The 22,962-nt window shown below is 40.6% G+C and overlaps 1 protein-coding gene across 2 annotated transcripts; it reads right to left on the bottom strand.

Annotated features, from left to right (window-relative positions):
* Nucleotides 1–390: 390 nt before the first annotated feature.
* atrx (ATRX chromatin remodeler) lies at nucleotides 391–21,335 on the bottom strand. 2 transcript variants are annotated; one of them, XM_077732169.1, is made up of 34 exons: nucleotides 21,138–21,335; nucleotides 20,138–20,199; nucleotides 19,982–20,028; nucleotides 19,790–19,899; nucleotides 19,637–19,717; nucleotides 19,420–19,529; nucleotides 19,273–19,340; nucleotides 17,322–19,201; nucleotides 17,092–17,158; nucleotides 16,647–16,783; nucleotides 16,408–16,566; nucleotides 16,215–16,332; nucleotides 16,037–16,136; nucleotides 15,540–15,707; nucleotides 15,256–15,397; nucleotides 14,978–15,087; nucleotides 14,502–14,648; nucleotides 14,251–14,428; nucleotides 14,014–14,151; nucleotides 13,763–13,938; nucleotides 13,566–13,683; nucleotides 12,764–12,894; nucleotides 12,514–12,608; nucleotides 12,259–12,398; nucleotides 11,543–11,696; nucleotides 11,304–11,404; nucleotides 10,490–10,598; nucleotides 10,217–10,394; nucleotides 9,836–10,027; nucleotides 4,818–4,967; nucleotides 3,548–3,664; nucleotides 2,383–2,478; nucleotides 2,011–2,139; nucleotides 391–1,658 (listed from the first exon to the last, which is right to left on the bottom strand). In XM_077732169.1, the coding sequence occupies exons 2-34, from the start codon at nucleotides 20,192–20,194 to the stop codon at nucleotides 1,428–1,430; spliced, it is 5,934 nt and encodes a 1,977-aa protein (XP_077588295.1). In that variant the 5' UTR covers nucleotides 20,195–20,199; nucleotides 21,138–21,335; the 3' UTR covers nucleotides 391–1,427. The 2 variants fall into 2 exon arrangements, with proteins under 2 accessions (XP_077588295.1, XP_077588296.1); XM_077732170.1 differs by having other exon boundaries at nucleotides 16,408–16,563.
* Nucleotides 21,336–22,962: the final 1,627 nt, after the last annotated feature.

The raw sequence follows: 22,962 nt of genomic DNA, 5'->3' as shown, positions 1-22,962 counted from the left end.
GCGAGACATCAATGGAAATGTCATAAATAGTAAATAAAAGTACATGTGAAATTTGTCAAAAATTAAATAATTTAAAGGATCTGTCTACCTTTATGGAGCTTGCATTTCCTGCGTGGGTTTTCTCTGGGTACTTCAGTTTCCATCCACATTCCAAAGACAAACATGGTAGGCTGATTGGACCCTCTAAATTACCTCTAGGAATGAGTATGAGCTTGAATGGTTGTGTGCCCTGGGATTGGCTGGCCTCTGGCCTTGGAGTCAGCTGGGATAGACTCCAGCACCCCCTCACAACCTTAGTGCAGATAAAACGGTTGAGAAAATGAGATGAAATGGCTCTCTGTTACTAATTACCATAAGAAATAATCACTGAGTTAAGTATCAATGCAAGAATTGTTCATCCTTTTGGTCACTTTATTAAATGTTATATTAAATACTTAACAAGAGAAAGAGCAGATTAGATCAACATGGCAAATTGTGGCTAAGAGAAGAACATTCTTCATTCAATAGGGCAAAAACAGTCTATACACGTATATGAAATACAACTTGTGCAAACAAAAGATCCGCAGGGACGAGTCTTCTTCTCTCGCCCCGCACGACCGACCGACCGACCCCTTCATCCACAGGGGCGCCGGTTCAAGACGATGCCCCGAAATCGGGTCAAACTGGAGCGTCACAAAACCAATTAAGAGCACCGCCGGCAAGCTTTGTGAGCTGCGCGGTGGCGGCAACGGCGGAACGTAAAACAATGACAAAGACACACAGTGCTATGCTAGACATCGAGCTAACAGTGAGAATGACGATTAAAAAAATAAAATAAAGAAAATAAAAAAAGAATAAAATGGTCGCGGAGACCAGCAGGCAGTTTTGACGAACACAAACGGTCCGTTTTTAGCTGTGTTTTAATAGAAAGAAGCCAAATTTTGGGGGAAGATGTTTTCTCTAAATATGTGAAGGCCTTGTTTTTTTCTTTTTTTTTAAATTTAATTATTATTATTTGATTTAAATGGAACCTCCCCCTGCATTTTCTTCTCTTTCACCAAGTTATATTGGTAGAAGAGAATCTACCGGTTGTCACCAACCGAACTGGTCCCACTGGGTTTTTCTTTTTTTTTTTAAAGTGTATAAAAGTAAAATGTATGAACCCTCTTCTCAGCAGGGGCAACGTTACGCTTTAAAGCGTTTCTAAACAAAAATAATTTGACTTGAAGTACAAGAAAGAAAGAAAAAATGAAGCTATAATGTAGAACTTGAATAACATTAAGGCGGTATGTACACTTTTTGTCGTTGTTTTTGACCGAGACCCCTCAGTCCTTTTCTTTTCGTTTTTTTTACATTAGGTTCCGCTGGCGGACAGCTTATCGCAACTCCGGCGATTTTTCTTTTTCTCCGCCAGCGAGAAAAGATGGGCCCTGATCGAGTGGGGGAAATCACAGGCCCTTGGAGGGCCCGGGATTCTTGCCCATGGCGGCGGCGGCAGCGTGGGGGTTCATCCCGTGCAGCTGCTGGTAAAGGCCCAGCAGGTCCATCTGGGAGAGGCGATTCCCCCCCAGCATGCCGTTCTGCAGAGCCATGCTCAAGAGGTTATTCTGGTTGGCCATGGCCAGTTGTTGCTCTCGAACCTTCCTGTTATTCACCACCTTCTGGACGTACATCATCAGCTGAAAGGAGAAGACAAATGACAATCAGTCATTGTCCTCTAGACCAACTGGCCTCTCAGATACATTCGTTAAAATAAAATATTTCAATAAAATTTTGTGGCTATGCTTTGTTTCAATGTCTCTTGCAATTGCAGGAAAATTTTATCAACAACAACACTCCCGTTTAATGTCTAAGAACTGTTTCTTTTCAAATATTTAGCAACTTCCAAGTGGCATACCATATAAAATCTAATGCATTTGTACCATTATTGCATACAACAATGCATTTGAACCCAATTCTTCTCTGTATTTGCCATTGCTGAGGTTGTGTCTTAACCAGGAATCTAGCGCTGGGTAATTTCAATGCTCTTACCGACTGCTGCATGGTGAGAGTTTCTCTGTAAACAGCTTCTCTACGTTTGGCCTCCATCTCCACAGTGGCCATTCGGCCCAGAGCCAAAGACTGGACTTGATTCTCATTCAGAGCTGGATTTTCTTTCCACTGTAGACAAAGTCAACAATATTCATCAAGACAACATGTCATAAACCTTTAGATAAAAGGGACAATATCACAGTGCATTTCTTTAAATAAATGACACTAACACTTTCCCTGCCATTGATGTCCATTATTTCCGAAAAAAATACATCAATACCTGGTCAAAATGGCCCAAAATGAACACAGAGTGAGCAAAAGTTAAACCATTAAACCCCCAATGAAGAACTGAGAATGGAAAATGTCACTTACAATTGCTCCAATGGTATCTTCCAGTGAGTCTTGCTGTAAACTCTTCAACGCATTTGTCGCCTCGATGACCTTCTGTCGCCCTTGGTTGATAAGCTCCTGTACGCAAAAGACACAATGCCTTTATCTCAGTACATCAGGGGCGCCGTAGACCAACCCCCCCACCCCACGGCCGGCAGATCAACCGAAACGATTCGGCGGTGGGATGGCTTGGACGACGTCGCATAGCTCAGATTGCGCAAATAACGTGGATTGAAACGATTAATGTCATCAAGCATTGTTTATAGCGACAAAACCACAGGGGATTATTGAGCTCTGAAGATATTATGAGCTCATTTGGTTGTTACGGCCCGCAAGATTTACTGTACCATCCACTCTCTGCATTTCCAGCAACATATCATGTAATTGACTGCACATTGTCAAAACTTAACCGTTACTTGCACCAAGACATCATGAAGTCAGCAACTGTTTTTTATGCCCTCCAAAACCAAAAGGGAAAAAAAATCTACTAATAACTAATAAGTATTTTTCAGAGACACTTCCTCGTGTCCTGATTCGAATTAAATGATGAAAAAAGTACAACATTCCCAATGATTATTGAAAAATTAAGTTTTTACACCCCTCGTTTTTGGCGTGTCTGAAAGCTTATCTTGGTGATTTCCTTCATCTTGCCAGCAGGTCAAAACTCATTTCCATAGAAACCAGCAAATAATTGGGAGTGTTTTGATTCGGCCGACGCGTAAGGGGGACTAAAGAAATCCTCACATGGGTGGAACTCATGTGCCAGAGAGTTGGCTTTAAGGAGGTGTCTGGAAGGAAGGCGCTATATTGTGTGAGTATCACGTCATCAATGAGTGATCATATCGCCTTGGAACTTTATTTGTATATCGTGCTCTGATTATAATAATTGAAAGCAGCCTAAATATTCTGCTTCTTCTGCTGATCTTCCCGCTACTTTAGTCAGATGTGCCAGCGCGGCGTATAAATATCCTTGCCGGCCCAGACATGAGGTTTAGGGATGGAGGGGGGGGGGGGGGGGGGGGGGGCTGCATGACTTTTGTCACAATTAGCAGCGGAGACTAAAGAATGTGGTGCGACATGACGAGGGGGGGAGAAGGAGGACGGCGAGTGGGCGGCAGGAGAGGGGCATGTGGAGCTCATTACTTACTTCCAGCTGCTGGTTGGTCATGGTGGCCAAAGCCGCCAAATTTTGGTTGGAGAATAAGCCGGAGGCGCCCGTTTGGGGGTAGGCTGATGCCGGGTAGTTAGTCCTCATAGTCAAACCCTGAGAGAGAGCAAAGATAACATGGTGCTGTTTAGAACATAAAGTCATATTAGTTGGTTTGAATAGGAAGGACAATCTAAAAGGAAGGATCATCTCTAGTGAGAAAACTTGACAGGGTAAAGGGAGAGATTGGTGGTAAAGGCCAGCTAGCAGAGTACTGATGTCTGTGTGTAATTTAAACTTTGCTGCAGATGGTTTTCTTGTGCCCTTTAATCTGGCCATCCGGGGTGTGCATGTGTTGAGGGGGGGTGGGAGAAGGTTTCTATGGATCTGGTCGGAGACAGGTGTCAAAGACTACATAACAAAACTATGCAAACACACGTCTATTCTTGAGAGTGGCCTTAAAGCTGAATTTTCAGACCCTTGTACACGGCAATCTCTGCTTGCATTGTTAAAATGTGCAAGTCTCATTTTCTCTCGTAACGAATATGATAAAATATTGACAATAGAGGAAGAGCCCTAACATAGCCATGCCAATTTGATCAAATATTTAAACAATACTTAAGTTAAAATGATTTAGACTTGACTAATTCGACGCCAGAGAAATAAATCTATCCACCCAAGAGTAGAGATAACAACGTACAGACTATAAAATACCACCACCAATGGACCTGAGCGCCATTGTTTCTCCCCTACGAGTGGAAAACCCAGTGTTCTCCTGACAGTCAGACAAGCTTAGGGAAAAGCTGCTTACGACTCACAGGGGGCAGAGGAGTGAGTGTGTTGGAAAAATAATCATTAGAGTGAATTAGAATCTAGAATTACATGTGGAGAGAGAGAGGGGAGCCCTACTCACGCTCGCTTGCACCATCAACCCTTCAAACACACACGCATACACGCATGTCTTCCAAATAAACACGCTAATTGCCCTTTGATTTGACCTACAAAAATGACGGGACAGGAGAGGAGGTGCAGTCAACGGCCACAGAAGCATAATGTTAAGATAAGTTTCTTGTGGATGGATGTGGACGTTACGCACGTGGTGGAAATGTCGTCTGGCTAAAGGCTAAAATGGTACTCAATTCTACCAAATTTCAGGACTTTTAACTGACCGTGTAGCCGACTTTAGATTGTGTACCTAGTTTGTAGGGAGGCTCAATGGGATTACAGTTAAATGTTTACCAATACACGTGGTGGCGCCCAATAAACTAACCTTCTTCTCTGCTTCGTACTCAGCCCAGGCCGCCTTGCGATCCTCCTCGCTCAAAGCCTCCTCCTCCTTGTGATCCAAAAGGGAGTCGTGCTCGTGATAACACGCAATCTGGTCCTTGTGGGTCTGCAGCAACTCAGCCAGGAAGAGGTCCTAAAAAAGGCACAAAAGGGTAAAAATATTTAAGGAAATATTTGAAAGTCATCACTAGATTCGCTGATTGAAAACAAGGGGTCAGACTGGTGATGAGGGGACCAAATGTGGGCCATCATTTGGTGTTAAGAGGCCCAAAAAAGCAAATCATTGGGATGAACTTTATGTTTCTTGATGAAATAGCAAAAATTCCAGATGATAATTTTTGGAAATGTTGGGGTATTGCATGCGTTTCAATCCTAGAAGTGGCAGCAACAACTGAGGTCATCACATCAACTATTTGGATCTGGATAAACAGTTTACATTCCTTGATGCAATGCTACACATTTGCAAGTTGCTTTTTCAATGTTGGAAAGTGGAGACGTCACATGACTGCTGCATCATTAACCTCCCTTACAAGGCAGTTCACACAGAAACAACTCTGCCACCCCCCCCCCCCCTACGATTGTCCATCTACATCTGAACTCTTGACAATGAGTCTGAGGTTGCAAGGCAAATTAATCATAGATGTCACTAGCGCAAAGCAACAGGGAATACAAAACAGACACACAGTAGGATGAAAGCGGACAGTGATTGCAAATCTGTACAGAATAAGAGAGAAAATAAACAGTGGGCCAGACATGGTGAAACATGATCTCTCAAATTAGAGATGTAAGACAAGCAGACAAGCTTGTATACACACACAATTCACTTGGTTGAACTGTTGGGGCGAATGAGCTGCCCCCCGACAAAAGCCTTGCTGAAGGGGAGTTGCGTTTTCCAACCTTCTAAGGATAAGCGGTCACCAGTTCTGAAGGTCAAATCACAATACAGATGCCCCAAAGGGAACAAGTGCCCAATGGGATATACCAGCACTGGCTCAAGGGTGGTCTAGTCCATCTCCTCCTATGAGTCATGCACAATGGTGACCCAGTACTAATGATTGTCAGTAATTTGAGATGGCCGATTGGCATCCTGATGGAGCTCCATTGTAAAGCCGATCACTTCTACCGTAGGAGAAGTGAGAAAGAAAACAGCACCGAGTGGGTAGATGCTCTGGCAGAAGATTATGAATCCATACTTGTACAGAGGGAATTCTCAATTGGGGGGAAAAAGAGAATGTCTTGGGAGTACTGTTTGAGCAAATCCACATTGAAACGTATCTGGAAATGTAATCTAGCAAAGAGTCTTGGTTTTGTATAAATACATTTCATGAAGTGTCTTTCATCAGGTTTTCTAACAAGCAAAGATGAAAAGTTGGGAGTCAATGTAAGAGAGTCCATTTGGACTTTACGAGCTGGCACAACCATCCACTACATACTTTACCAACAGACTTTATTTAAAAAAGGGGCTAATGCAATTAAACACCTGTCAGCATGGATAGGTTTAGACGACAACAAAGGCAAGATTTAAGTGCATTATCAGATCCTGTCAGAAATTCACAACAACTAACTTATTTCTTGCATCTCAAGTTTTATTCCAATTACTTTGCACCAACTGGCACCCTGACATATACTAAAATAACCAGCCAAACTAGAAAATAACATAATTCAATTGGGATTATTTACATGGGCAAAACAGAGATGCTTTGCAAAACTCCCACATCTAACAAGTAGGTAGATAAAACATAAAAGACATTAGAAAGAGACTAATGTTTGACCTTTTCCACTATAGTTTATAAAAGTTGGATGTTGTAGCTTTAAATGCACAGGTGTGTTAGCAACAGGGGTCAAAGACAAAATCCCAAAAAGCAAGAATGCATAAGGCAGAGATATTTGCAATACCTAAACACAGCCAGTCAAAACTCTCTCGCCCACAGCTGCAGACAAATTAAACACACACACACACACACACACGGACGCACTATGCTACCAGACAGTACTAAACAAGATTCTCTGTAAGACCACACTAAAAAAAATGGCTAAGGACTTTACACCCTCCGCAGCAGGAAAACATACCAGAGTTGTTTTCAAGCCAATCAATGAAATAATAAGAGACGAAATCAAATTGCTGACATTGTGAGGACAAAATTCAGGAGACACCAATAAACAGAGGTTCCAAACCACTGCAGGCCGTCTATTAAAAAAAGCCAATAGATCGTGGGCCAATGCATAAAGCTTAAAACCCGATCGAGAACCCGATGCAGTTTTATGAAAGCTTGGCTCGTTCGCGTCTCTGTGGAGTTTTCAGCGCGCCGTTTTGACCTTGAAGGAAAATACCATGACATTTTTTTGTTATGGCTATGCTCCTCCAATGTTTAAGACAGCTGCACGTAGCACTGTCTGCATTTTTGGATACTATTAGTTATCTGGTGTTGTATTTCTCCTTTTCACATTGGAAGCAATTGAGCTATCACAACCTAACGTGAAACAACTTAACAAAGATTGATGGTGGAAATACTTCAGCATGATATCTGCAGACTTTTGGCGGGGCTAACGTTTGGCTTCCCTGCAGGGACAATCTGGAATAAGAAGAGTTTCACAGTTGGCTACCTGGAGTCAGAATGGTGTGATTAGACACAACCTGGTTTCAGGAAAAGTGCACACATTCCATTCAGTAACTACATGTCACTCTTATTGATAAGCATGATACTTTTCAATAACAGTACATTTGTTTATGTTTTCAAGGTACAACAGCAACCCAATAGAACACAATCCATTAATTTTTGATTGATTAACATTGGAGTTTACGATTGATCTTTTACGAGTATCATCCGCATTTAAGCCGAAAATATAGACAAATGAGAACATAGGACACCCAAAAAAAACTTCACATAACAACAAAAGAGCTATATTTACCCTCACTTATCTTATTTAACAACTAGTTGACCTGCAAATCAAGAAATGTGCTTGTTGGGTCTTATTTTAATCAGACAGTTTGAAGAGCAACTTCCAAAGAAATGTTTTCCACAACACTTTTTCCTTCTACTCTGTCACTGTGTCTATAGGCGACCTGCCTGCTAAGACCACAAAACTTCATGTATGCGCAACTGTCACAATTGACACATTCGCTCAAACCAGTGGAGTATGCAGTAAGTGTGGACAACAATTCACGTAGGGCGAACTGTTCTGCAAGTGCCTGCTTGCTCTATGGATGAGCAGGAAATAGGATGTGTCTGGAAGGGTGGGTGGGAAGTAAAAAGCTCATGTCTGGGGTGCAAAACCTTCTTTGTCATTAAGGGGATGCACGTGGGATTCTTTTGTCTTCAATTAGTTTCTCTGAAGTGCACAGAGACATCTTTAAGAGAGGGTTTGAAATAATGACCCCTCATCAGGCACTGGGGTATGGGGTCCGAGGAATGGATAAGAAAAACAACTTTACTTGCTTTGCTTTGAACACCGCAAGGTAGTGAGGTGAGTCAGCATAACAGATGGTTACAAAGATCAAAGATGGGGACAAGATGGTCATGACAAAAAAGGGAGCCTAATAAAATCAGTTTAAGAAAATAAGGTATGAACTAAATAAATGAAAAAACACGAAATCATAAATATTGCCAAAAAAGGATAAAACTCAACCTGTTTTTTCATTATAGTGTAAAAATCACTTTGCACAGTTAAGATCTTTATATTATAACTTGACTTGTTCTCCGTCTGTGCAAGAGACAGTTGGCTTAAAGCAATGGGAGTCTTTCTGACTCATCTTCACATGAATCCAGACAGAATTCCTTCCATCATACTCTCAGTTCTGTTGCCATCATCATCATCATCATCATCATTATCTAGTTGCCCAAAACAGGAAGCTTGCTTCTTCAACCTCAGCCTTTAGTGCTACGAAAAACAAATAGTTAACCCACTAAATGTCACACACACACACACACATCTGAATGGGCACAACAAACACATCTTTGAATCTGTAGCTCAAAAAGTGACATGGTGTTAGATGTGCAAATTGTGAAACATCATCGGAAAGGCCCGAACAAGAAAATCCAGTTCAGCCTACATTCTTTTGCACTTCTCAACTTTATCAGATCCATAGATTGGACATGTTTCACTCACTAATCAATGGCGGCCAATGAGTTGCTACCCAAAAGTAAAAATAAATAAATGCACCCCCGTTTTAGAACCTCAATTTCAGTTTCCGTGTGTGTTAAGCTCCTACCTGCTCATCAGCCAATAGAAAAAAGGAACAACAGGTGGCTTAGAGTAAAGATTTGCAGAAGCAATGTTTGTTTATCTGCCTTGTTTAAAGATTTCTAAGAAACTTCAGTCCAACCCAAACTAAGAACATCCTAACACAACAAAGTGAATCAAGTTTACGGACTTGAATTAAAAAAGAAGAAGCCAAAAGGATGATTTGAGAAATCTATAACTATGTAAATGACAGCAAGGAATGAAGGGGAAAAGTGCAGGTTTATAGCAAGCAGCATTGCATTGCAGGAGACTGTTTAGTAAATAGCAGTAAACAGATGGATGCAGCTGTGTTGGGTTGGATGGCTCATGGAAGTGCAGTGTGTTCTCATTAAACCTCAGGGGGGCTAAATAACAACATAAAAGTAGGTGGGGGAAACCAATTCACAGGAGAATGCTGATTAACTTACACCCACACCCCAAACAAACAAGTTCAACACAAAATAAAATTTACAAAAGGCAGCATCACAGAATTTCTGTGAGGTGAATCCAACATTTCTGAAGGATTTCAGATAAATAATATGGATTTGACTCCAGGTTAAATAGACATTGTTAACATCGTTTCAGATAACAAAAGCCTAAAATAAAAACATAACAGAAAAGTACTAGGTTCAGCCAAACTATGGGAAAAAAAAGTGAATTATAGTGCAGATAATACGGTACTCAACAAAAGCCAAATTTACACTGGCGTAGCCTAGATTTTTTATTTATTAGTAGACGAGTCTGACTCATGAGAGTGATGTGAAAAGGTAGTAGTGTTACCTTTGGGAGCATCGGTGTGGCTTTTTTGCTTTTCTTCTCGGAGGGATCGTCCAACATATCAGGTTCAAAAGTGTACAGCTCCGCCAGCTCGTTCATGGTAAAGTGCCTTTCAATCTGTTGCTGGTCCACCACCCGGTATGACAAAGACTGTTTGGTAACTTGCCGGTCATAAATCTTCTCTTCCATTGTGCCCTGAAAAACAGAATATATCAATCCAAAGACAGCCCAATAAATTGAACTTGTAGGGTTCCAAGGAGTAACGGTGCTCGTGTTGATTTTAGCAAGACACTTGTACCGACCGCATTAACGTTCAGAAATCTATGTTACTTTTCAATTATGTTTTGAGAACTACTACATGTACAGTCTTGGTTTACTGCTCACCTGTGCCAGGAACCTGTAGACAAAGACCGTCTTCAGCTGGCCAAAGCGATACACCCTGAATATACTCTGGATATCATATGAAGGATTCCAAGAGGCGTCAAATATAATGACTCTGTTAGCGGCCACCAGGTTGATACCAAGGGAGCCAGCTCGCGTGGAAATGAGGAACAAACGACCCCTGAAAGAATTATAAGAATAGAAAAGATTTCTATAAGTAATGATGTCTCAAGTATTCTAAATGGGCATCAGTCATTTACTATATCAATTCTCCACCTTGTGTTGCTAGGGTCATTAAATTCTTCAGCCCACTTCTTCCTAGTGGTGGCATTGGTAGAACCATCCAGACGATAGTAGTCAATGTTCCTGTACCATTGACCATCACCTTAAAGTAAAAAAAAAAAAAATCAATTTCATCATAAAACTGCAAAAAAGCCTTCAACAACACATGTCACCATCAACTATGCCGTTTATTGTCAAAGAGCAACAAACAGATAGACGGTTACGGTGGATGGAGACACTGTATATAACCTTCAAGATAGCCATTCCCTTGCTAGCCTTCATATGGAGCAGTTGAGTATGTTTCCAATTAAAGTTCTGTGATCTTTTCATTACAAATTACAAACCCTTGAGCAAACATTTTTGGTGGAATAAAAAGTCAAGGTCTAATCATTTTCAAAATGCAAGTAAAAACAGCTGTCCAAGTTTAATTAAGAACATGACCTCACACCAGTGGCACACTTGTGTATGTATGTATGTGTGCACACACTGGTGTATGTCATGTGGTCAAGAATGCATGTAAGTTAGCTTCAAGGGATGTACGGGAAAGAATTGCTGAATGAATATTGGATCATTTTTAGTACCAAACAAAAAGAAAAATGAATTGGTGACACATAACCAATCTATTCAAAGGGCACTTTGTTATTTTAGCACATTCTGACTAAGAAAGAGCACCATTATAAAGCCACATTTGCAGGCCAATAGAGGACCGGATAATCCTGTGAATTAATTAACAGCCTTACAAGAGAGCCAAGTGAGCTTCTTTTTTTTGGAATAAAGAAACCGACCGGGATGCCATTATAAAGCTTACCTTTGTATGGTGAGACTTTTTCGTCATCTTCTGCTCTGCAAGACAGCTGCAGGAAATCTTCAATCAGGTCCAAAGAGATAAGAGACTGACTAAACACCAACCTGCGGATGGGCAAAAAGATTCCTTGGTGTCACTTTACTTTGTAAAACGCTATCCCATTACACTACAAACCATCTACATAGAAAAAGCACATTCCATAGATGTGTGTGCAGATATGCATTGAGCAGAGGAATACATACACTTTATCTTGCACTTCCTCTGCCATCCGCAGGATCTCAAAGAGGATTGTAATTTTTCCTGAGTGTTCCAGGATTTCGGCATCGGTCTCGCTGACAAACTCCTTGTGCCAGTCAGCCGTGGGGCTTCCCGGTGTCGAGCCGGAGGGTTGTGCGGCTTTACAAGAAAAACAAAAAAATATACTTAAGTCAATACTTTGCTGACCAAATTTTCTAGACTAAAAAGTTGAACTTTTTCCATAGACTGTCTGGGCCAGTGGCTTATATAATATTAAAATACAGAATTTTACATATATCATTTGTTACTGGGCGACCATACAAGATAGCTTTTTATTCTATAGTTATGTTTCTTTTAAAGCAAAACAACATAGTAATGAATTTAAAGGATTAGTCTGATACCATCGTTATGTTTTTGTTTGTTTTTGGTGTTAAAAAGGGCAATTTTTTTTACTAGTTGGACATTTAGTCCGTAAAATATGGTAATAATTTTTAGCATGACACATCTTCAGGTGACTTCAACAGTTCAAAGTGAGCCAATTACATGCATCAATAGAATAAGCAGTTGTGATATGGATGAGATGGCTTTTACAATGAGAAAAAGGCACATCTGGCTGTGTGCGCCCCCAATTGTTCACCCTTAAATTTTGTCCATATTGCTTGTCAAGCTTAATTATGTTTCACTAGAACATACAAAGTATCTCTTGAGGCACCCAACTCACGTTCTTCTTCAGGTTCAGGCCTGCTTCGACTCTCTCCATTCTTGCCCCTAGAACTGGTGTTCCATTCTTTGATGACTTCCACATCATCACTATCAGAGTCATCAGATCCCTTCTTTCTTCCTTTGCCTTTCTTCTTTTTCCTATTAAGGAGGGCCAGTGAAGGACACAGGGTCAGCAGGAGTAACAAACGGAAGAACAGGGGGAGTACAAATGTGTCTCTCCCTAAAATCCGACAAACAGAAGTGGAATCTTTACTTTTTAGGCTTTTCGTCCTCTGAGGTCAGACTCATTGAGGACTCTTCAGACTCTGAAGCGATAAATTCCTCCATACTGTCTTCATCAAAGAAGCCCTGAAAAGAGAGAAGTGTATCAGACGAGGCTCAAATGTGTAGTGGAGCGAATAAGTGATAAGTGATGTTTTGGGGCAGAACATGGGAATTTACCTTTAAAAAAAAACATGTTCCCAGTTCATCATATAGCAATCTTTTGGTCTTGGCCTACCTACCCTGTTTTCTTTACTGATGTAATCCAGCTGAAGGCACCAGGGATGGGTCCAGATTCTGCTAAGCATCTGGAAATCCTGGAAGAGTTTGGTCCCTGCGCGGCCTCGGCCCCCCTCCAAAGCATTCCCCACACCTGTAACATGAGTGAGGATGAGATGCAGGCGGTGAACAAGACAGGCTGAAGGTTTGTTTTTCTAAACAGAAAATGACAGGACATGTAGAGGGGACAAATGTATGCCTGTGACCTGCATACCTCCTTGATAGACCTCCATAAATACTAAATGTCCTCCTTTTTGTTTTCATTTTTTGGGGCAAAGATTTTGATGCAACCACTTAAGATCTAAGCTTGGCCCTTTTTCGTATGTCCCTACATCCCCTACTGCTGCCGCCCCTCTTCCAGAACTCTTCATTAGACGTGGGAAACCGTGCTTAAACCCGGCCTGTGGCATTTTGCCAGCTGCCATTTACACACACACGCACGCACACAGAAAAGTCCACTTTATCAGAGGGAAAGAAAAAAAAAATCTCATTCCAGTAAAGGTAGTGCATAAAAAAAAAACAGTGTTGTCAAATGTATGTATTTTATGCACAAAAATTCAAAAAGACAAAAAAAAAAAAAAACAAGTAGTGACTCGATAGCAATAGGAAAACACCAATTTCAGCATACACAGCAAAATAAGACGATTTGAGTCATTTTAAAAGGAGGACATGCATATTGGTGGCAATTTTAGGTCATGAAAAAAATGCTATAGTTCCATTGAATTACAACATTATTTAGTCAATTTCTTGCAGTGTGTTTCTTACCAGTAAAGTGCTCCAGGTAGTATCTGTAGATTTTACATTGAAGTGGAGTAACTCTGATAGACAACACATACTCGTGCTTGGGAGGGAGGAACTTTGTGAGTGCCGAGTAATCTTTCCTCTGAGGAGGCAATGAAAGAAGACATTTTAAGGACTCTCCATTATGCATGAAAAGAAAAGGACAGGGGATTTTGTCTTACCTGAACACATCCAGCCAACATCTCATACAAAATATGAGCCCTCTTCTTCATAATGCGGACATCTTGCATGGTGGAGTCAGCACACTGTCCATTCTGAATGGGGTTGATGAATCGATTGCGGAACTCTTTGACTGAGCCCAGCAAGTTCTCTTTAATGAAGTTCACCATGCAGTGATCTAACATGAGAACACGGAGGTCAGAAGGTCTTGCGGTAGCTTTTGGATACAAATCCAGCTACTGGCAACACTTACATTCAATGAGGTTATTTTGAAGAGGGGTTCCAGTAAGCACAACCCTCCTCTTGGTCCTGATGGAGTTCATGGCTTTGGACACAGCTGACGCCTCATTCTTCAAGATGTGACCTTCATCACAGATCACCAAGTCGGGACCTTTGCGGAAAAATAAAAAAGGAACATTTGATCACCAAATGGAATTTGGATTCCACTTAAAAGCTTCATTTTATTTGGATCCAAGGACAATAACCATACCTGGGTCTACCAGAGTCTTTAGGAATGTCTCTTTAAGCTTCTTACTCTTGATGTTTCTTCCTTGTGTGAGATTTCGGTACATCTCGTAGCCAATAATCATAACCCCGCCATTTTCCTGCCATTGCTGTAGGGCGAACGCTCGGTCTTGTGGCTTCTTGACCGTGGCCAGCTCCGTCACCTGTTTTTCGTAGGGCCACCGATTAATCGTCCCAAAAGTGATGTGTAAAAAAGCTGCTGGAATAAACAATTACCTCCAAAGACTCCTCATCTTTCATTCCCTCCTGCCATTTCTCAAACTCGTTGACCCAATTAAGGACTGTGTTGAGAGGACAAACCACCAGTGCGGTTGAGAAGTCAAGCTTATCGCAAAGGAGTAAAGTATGAAGGTATGTCACCACCTAGCGGGAGGAAAGAAAATGAAGGCTTTACAAGATTGAATGAGAGCAGAGTTGGCTGACTTTGGCAGAACTCCAACAATGAAATTAAATGGTGCTAGACGTTCAATCCATATTTGTCATGGATTGTACTATAATTTTGAAAATGCCGGTGATATTTTTTCCCAATAAAATGCAGATAACCCAAAATCTTCACTTGTGCAGGAGTGTAACCGACTTATTTTTTGTGCGTATTTAAGAGTAATTTCTCTATTATCAGATTCTTTCACAATTTGCATTCTTAAAATGTACAACTGTACTACATCTGTGTTGCGCTTTAAGTCTAGAAATACCTGAAGAGTTTTTCCAAGCCCCATACAATGTGCAAGGATGCAACCAGAGCCAGGTGACTTTTCAATTTTCTTCAATGATTCACAGCAACAATCCCATATGAACTGCACCCCTAAAAACAAGAATAAAATAAACTTAGTTTGCATCACCAGATTGTTTGTGAAATCTAAAAACCAAAAATAAATGGGACCAAACCATAACATTCCTCATGATTACACTAAATTTAAAACAAAACCCTTACAGCAAAAGGTTTTAACTTGGTCGTTTGCCTTGAGCTTACCGTCAACTTGATGGGGTTTGAGTTTGGTGACAAGGTTCTTGTGCACCTGCACCAGCGGCTCCTTTGTCTCTTCATTTTCATCTAGGACTAACTTGGTGGTAATGGGACATGCTATCTGGGATGACTCTTCTACCACAATTGTCTAAACACAAAAATATTATGATTATCATTTAAAAACATGACATTTCAAAACCACCCGCAGGCATTTTTTGCAGCAGTCTACATTTCCAGACAAATTAAAATACAAATCCAACTGAAAAATCCCCAAAATGCTTCATTGTCACCTCTCTAAGTTTCTTCCTGAGTTCTTCTCTTTCCGCTATACGCTTTCTCCGGTCTTCCTCCTCTTTGAGCGCATCCCGTGTCTCCGTCCTCAGTTTATCGTCCTTGAGGATTCTGCGGATCTTTTTGCGCCCTTTGCGGTCCTCGTCGTCCTCGTCTCCATCTCCACTCTGTGGAAACCAACGTTAAGTTAAGTCCTCAGATCTCCAGACATTTTCGGGGGCGGATTGGGAAGAAAACCTTTGATCAGTAGCCTGCAAGCCTCGGGTAGGGGATGCATTCAAAATGCATTGTGTGTCACGCATGACCGCACGTGCTAAGGTTAAGGAAAGACTATTTTGGGCTCAACTATTACATTAATATGAACAACTATGTTATTCCAAGGCCTAAATATGGTTGGCAACCATTAAACTTAACTGAACTGGAGATGTATTGATTTGATTCATATTTTACATTTTCCATTAGTCTTAATACTTATATCATTGTCTTTTAAGTTCACCTTCTCACTGCTGGAGGAATCCTGTACTTTGATCCTGCGTCTCTTCTTCTTTTGATCCTTCTGACTTTTCTGTTTCTTGTCATCTTTCTTCTTTGAAGATCTACCAATGCATAACAAAATGAGTACCCGAGAAACGAAAAAGCAGAGAGAAGAGTCAACATTCTGCCCCATTCCTTGCCTTGTTTTTCGCCGCTTCCCTTCTTTCTCAGACTCGCTGAGCTCCTCGCTCATCCCCGATTCAGGACTGGATGCTGCTGACTTTTTGAAGTCAGAGTCCTCAGAATCATCGCTGCCTCCTGCCAGATAGAAGACATACGTCGAACATGTAACTACTGAACTCAAAATTACTAATGAGGAACTGGAGTACGGACCTTTTTTCTTTTCTTTCCTATTCTTGGCCTCCCCTTTAGTCTTTCTGGTGTCATTTTCTTTCTCATCATCCGTGTCAGCGTCACTGAGCGAGAGCTTGTGGCGAAGCAGTTTATGGCGGCGAACACGCTTCTTCACCTCGACATCAGAACCAGAGTCTTCTGAATTTTTAAAATCGGCACAATCACAAATCAAAAATAAAAAAATTGAAATGGCGTTCTTTTTATTTTGTTCAATCTACCTTGCTCCTCGTCGTCGTCCTTTTTTTTGACATTTTTGGAGGATTTCTTCACTTCCTGGCCTTCATTTTCAGAGGAGCTTTCGGCCCCAGAGGAAAAGTTGGATTTAATTTGCGCCAGAAGCATATTTTTGGCAATTCTGGAAGGCAAGAAAAAGTACAAATATTTTGTAAAGCAATATATTAAAAAATATCTGACACACTGAAAGGATAACCAATGTAAAACCCAGTAAAAACAGGACAAGGCAGACTTAAAATTGAAATTAAATACTACCAGTAAGGGTTTGGAAAGTCAGAATTCCAGTCAATTGGTTATAATAAGATAATTTATGAGCTCCACATGCATGTTTTTTTAGCAGATTGTCTCATGATTGGTTTAAGACCTTCATTTCATCTCAAAACAACGTTTAGCCCTTATTATTAGGGTACAATGGAGAATAAAATGTACCTGTTTTCAGGATCGTCGTCATAATCGTCCCCCAATTCAGTCTCTTTGTTGGAAGGCATTTCATCTCCTTAAAAAAAAGGAAAAAGAAAACTGTTACAGTAACCTATAGTAGTATACACAGCACCTATAAAGTAATATAATGAGTTTGATATATATTTCCACTGCAGTGAGCACTGTACCCGAAATAAATAGTCATAATTTTGCGAGTTTATGAGATCTAGCGAAATTACCGTCCGTGGCACTATCTTCCACCGTGGGTTTATCGTCTCCAGAGTCACTGCTGGCTTGTTGGACTTCATCGTCCTCACTGGAGGACTCCAACTTGGAGGGAACTTTGGGGCTTCCTCCTTTCCGTTGCCTCTCGTAAGATCTTTTAACTTTTTTCTCAGGTGTTTCCTTTTCCTTGACTTTCTTGCTTTTGGTCACACGGCTGGATCGCCTCTTAGTTTTGCTCACCTTGTCTTGCTCCGAATCGGACGAATTGGAGACGTTTTGCTTTTTCTTCTTGGAAGCATTCTTCTGTTTATTTTCCACGTCTGATCCTGAAGCCTCGGACCTCCGTTTACGTTTGCTTTTTTTCTCTACATTTGGCGAAGATTTTTCTTTCGATTTTTTCGAGCTTGGACTTTCTTTGCCCTCGTTGCTGCTATTATATTCCGCCACCTTCTCCAATAATAAAGTAGGAACGTCATCTGAGTCGGAGTCTTCTGTATTACTCTTCTTTTTCTCTTCTTTCTTGGAACTGTCGGATTTCTCCGACTTGCCACTACATTCCTTTTCCGACTCTTGCTCTGATTCGGAGGAGTTATCGAGACTCTTATTATCGGTTTGCTTTCTCAGAGGAGTAGTCTTCACTCTGCTGGCACGCCGATTGGGTGGCGGACTAGCCGGGTCGCATTTTGTGTTAGAACCCCCATTTTCCTCACTTTCTCCTTTGCTTTTGGACCTGGAGGACCTACTTGTTGTCACAACAGGCACCGGGGTCAGTTTAACGATGAGGTTCTTCACCTTTGGTTCCTCATCCCCATTCTCCTTTGCCGTGGACTCTGAATCCGACGTCTGATCGTTCTGTGCTAGCAGGCTTGGATCAGCCAGACTTTCCACCATTTGAAAAAGCTCCTCAGGAACTGAAGGAGGAACGGACATGATGTCCTGATCAAGTGATGTTTCGCCACTGGGCAGCATCTCGTCGTCAGACGCCTCTTTTTTAACGACTACATTTTTGGTTAAATCTTCCGTTTGGATGTCTTCGTCGACAGTTTCCTCGTTTTGTTCCTTTTCCGGTTCTTCTGGCGGGCTTGTCGGTGTGTTTTCAGCTTGCTTGTTGTCTTTTTCAATGGGCTGTTGCACATCATTCTGCTCTGGATTTTTCTCGTCGCTCTTTACCGATGGCTCCTCGTCGCTTGGATCTTCGGCGTTGACCGGGTCCTCCGCGGCGTCCACTTCCTCCGCCTCTTCCTCACCCACCACAGCGCGCGCGGCATTGGCGCTTTTTCCAACTCGCCGTTGGCCTTTGTCGCCATTGCGGAGTTCCATACTTTTGAACTCTGGTTCCAAAGCCTCCTCTAACGCACCGTGAGCTTTTTTCAAATCAGTAAGCACTGCCTTGAACGCTTTCAAATGCCTGTACCGGACAGTTGTGTCGTCATCCTGCTCTTCGGCAGCCTGCTGCACAAACTGGATGAATGTATTGTTCAAGCCAGTTGTGGTTTCAACCAGCTTTTTTGCTTTTTTTAAGAGTTCTTTGGGTATCAGCAGCTTTTTGTAAGAGAATGTTATAGTCCCTGAGCTGTCTACGTGTTCCTTCCCGTTGACGATTGCTTTGTGCTCTTTGCCCTCGCCACGATTGTACGATTTGCTCTTGCGTTCCTCGCTTTTGCCCGATTTACGCTGCTTGTTTTTCTCGCGATCAAGCTTGGCTAAGATGCAGTTACACTTGGACACCAAGTCCCGCAGGGGTTCTTCCCTACACACGTAGCAGTGCCACTTGGAGTTCTCGTCGGTGATGGTCGATAGCTCTTTTCGACCCAGGTTGCGCAGGATGCACTTCTTACAGAAGGCGTTGCTGCAGTAGTCACAACAGATAAGCTTTCCACCCTCGGCACACCACCTGGCAAGTAAAAATTGGGATTATAGCAAAAAAATAATAATATTTTGCATTCAACTCATTGGATTTCATACCTGCACTGCTCGTCCATTCCATCGGAGTCTCTACTAATGTCGTCACTCGTGTAGTAATTGTAACAGGACTAAAAAAAATAAAACAAGGTGGACTCAAATCAAATAAGGGTGGGGTGTTAGTTATAAAAGCATCTGAAAAATGCCTACCTTGCAAATAAGCACTTTAAGAGCCGGGTGTTCGTAAACAGAGTTGCGCTGAAATTGGTTAACTTGCTTTCCACAGGCTGTACAGTTGATCTTGGTTTGCAGTGCGGCATCTGTGGGCAAGCATACAGTCTTTCACTGCCAAACTAAACAGCTTCCACTGTATCAATTTCATTGTAAACAGTGGCACGCAAAAATATGCATGGTGCCAAATTCTCACCTGAAGTTTTCTGTTTGTAATCCACTCTGAATTTCACAGTGCCTTTATTTTCACTACCGGCAGGCTGCAACACTAGAGTTCCTTGAAGGACAAATACAATAAGATCAGTTCTGACATCTTGATAAGAAAAATAAGTGCACTTTTTAGTCATACCTTTGGATGTGCTGCCTTCACTACTGTCAGAAGTGGCCCTCTCATTGTCACTGTCGTTTGAATTGTCGGAATCATTTTGGCTAGTAGTCTTAGCTACAGGTGTGGACTTTCTATAATGCGGGAGCACAAAATAACATTATTTCCTACCTGAAATACAGAGTCGAATTGGAAAGTACATAAAAAGTTGCTTACTTCTTGCTTCGAGAAGAGGAGAGTGTCGTTTCTGTTGAGCTACAAGCCTGTAAACATAAAGTAGAAGGAAAATGGTCAGTTTGCACATGGTCATATACCAAAAAAAATATGTCAATCTGGAGAAAAAAAAATGAACCAAAATGAAAGATGGTTTACCTGCTCTGTACTTTCCTCCATTGGGTCTCCACTCGATTCAGGAATAGGCAGACTCATTTTACCTGTGGGAAAAATACAACATGTTACACTGATGTTCGATAATGACAGCAAGTTGTTATCAAATGAATAAGAATCAAGTCTCTATTTATAACAAAATAGAAAAATGTCAATTATATTTTTAAGTGTATAACATTGTCATTTTGCACATGTCACAAATATCGAATTACTAGACTGCAAAGGGACATCAACTCAATGGTTGCCAATGACAAGAACAAATTCCAAAAGAAAAGCACTTTTCGGTGCCATTGACAGCGTAGGACGTCCAATCCATGTTGACTTATTAACTAAAAGTCACAACAGTCTGCACGTTCGGTTCACTTTGCAAGCAATCATGCAGGAAAAACTTCCCCTGCATGTTTTTCCTACTCATTTGGACATGTTTTGACAACAACAACTCTCTTCCGTGATTACAAGTTGAGACAAGGCTCAAGTTGACCATCAAGCCATCCGATACGACAGGCGGGCGACCACTTCTATTCTCCACCATCCGTTGCCTTGGCGACCTTGCAGCCCGCCCTCGCCCTCCCCCTCCTCGCGGTGCATGCCAGCTCCAATGCATGGGCATGTCGCGAAAAAAAAATGCAATGCTCGGGGCCTTGTATCTTTTTGACGATCTCAGTGCAGAAATCTGAGTGATCAACGCTAACTGCAACCACTCACTAGGAGCTACCGGTTAGCCATGTTAGACAACAAAATAGACCGTGTCGGGTTTTGATCAAATCGATCTGAGTTGTCGTTGAACCCGGCGATCGTTCCGTGTCCCCGCAAAAATATTGCGATCTGCATTTGTCCCGTGTTGATCACTACCGGTAACCGCTACGTAGCTTAGCTTGCTAGATACCAGCGTTAATGCAACGTCCAACTAGCAAAAGGTAGCTCACTCCGTTTTAATCAATGTACAAGGCACTTGTGTAAACACATTACTACAAGCCTCTCTTACCTTATGATAGCGATCGTCATTTCTCAAGACACATAGACGGGGTTTGTTCTCAGCGCTGGCAAGTCAATTCGACTCAAAGTAGCGATGTTTGATGCTACGATGGCGAGAGAAGTCCCCGAATAAGCGCAACAACTCCAGTCAGTGAAGACAAAGCGAGGAGACCATCTTACCGGATGGCGGTGGACGCGCTAAAATGGCGCATGGAGCGGAAATCCTACAAGGGCTCCAATTGGTTGACAAGCCAGGATGATCTCCACCTCCCATTGGTCAAGATCTGGGTGCGCGTAATAACGCAAACGGGGATCATTTGGAATAACCTTTAATTTTCATATTTTTCAACTTTCTATACATACCATCAATTAATTCATATTAATTAGGAGGATGCTTTCATAAAAAGTGACTCTTGGAATGCATCCACATGGGATTTTTGCAGACATTTCAGGTTATTGTTTATTATATATTAATATGAAGTATAATTATTTATAATGAATTACAAGTACATTATATTCTTGTATTTTTAGTCATGCTAAGTCTCCTTAACAACTATAATAATATTAATAATATAATAGGATATGGGCTTTGTCATCATATATACATCATTTATAGAGTTTTGTGTTGACAAGACAGTAGAAAACATTGTAGTAATAGTTATTTTCACAAAGAAAAAAAAAAGATTATGGATGAACAAAGACGACCTGATGATGGCATTTTTATCACATTTAAAAATATATATTCTTGATTGACAATGTCAATCAATTCAAAAAGTCAAGTGCATTAGCAGAAAATTGCACTGAAGACCAATTCATGTCAGTTGTACAAAAAATATGGTGCCACCAAAAAGATTGGATGTGGATATCAATTTGAGGCATTTTTAACAATAATCAATCATTTTACATTTTACTTTTTCATATTTTTCACCTTTATGGCACTTTCTCACAATGAAAGGTGTATAACCCATATTATAAGTGAAGTGTACTTTATGAAGATAATACATGCTGTTAAAACTGCATAAAATGTTCTAGTGTAGATAGTGCTTATACATTTTAATTTAATTAATGACTGATGTAACTTGGAGTTATAACCAAAGCTCATCTGAGGAAAGTTTAATTACTCAAAACCTCAATACGTGCATTCCCACCCAAGATATTTGATGTGCACTTGATAAATATGAGCCATCATAATTTTTTCATCAGGTGTGAAGACGGGGTTATCAAGCATAACACTTATCCAGATGTTGCGAGATGTATACAGCAACCATTGAGTAGTTATTACTGTTACACCGATACCAATACTTGTGTCAATATGGCAGAAAAACAACACCATCAGTATGAGGGAGTATACGAAGAAATAATTCGCCAAACTTGGTAATATGTATTCTTCGAAATTTAGTTACCAAGATGGTCACCAGCTAAGCGTGCCGCTGTAAAAAAAAACGTACTGTTTATATATATATATATATATATATATATATATATATATATATATATATATATATATATATATATATATATATATATATATATATATATATATATATATATATATATATATATATATATATATATATATATATATATATATATATATATATATATATATATATATATATATATATATATATATATATATATACACACACACATATATATACATACATATACATACATATATATACACACATATATATATACATACATATACATACATATATATACATACATATACATACATATATATACATATGTATATGTATGTATGTATGTATATATATATATATATATATATATATATATATATATATATATATATATATATATATATATAT

Source organism: Stigmatopora nigra, chromosome 14 (assembly GCF_051989575.1).
Source record: "Stigmatopora nigra isolate UIUO_SnigA chromosome 14, RoL_Snig_1.1, whole genome shotgun sequence".
Lineage (NCBI taxonomy): Eukaryota > Metazoa > Chordata > Actinopteri > Syngnathiformes > Syngnathidae > Stigmatopora > Stigmatopora nigra.
Note: the sequence above shows the minus strand (reverse complement) of the source record. Positions and strands in the feature narration are given on the sequence as shown.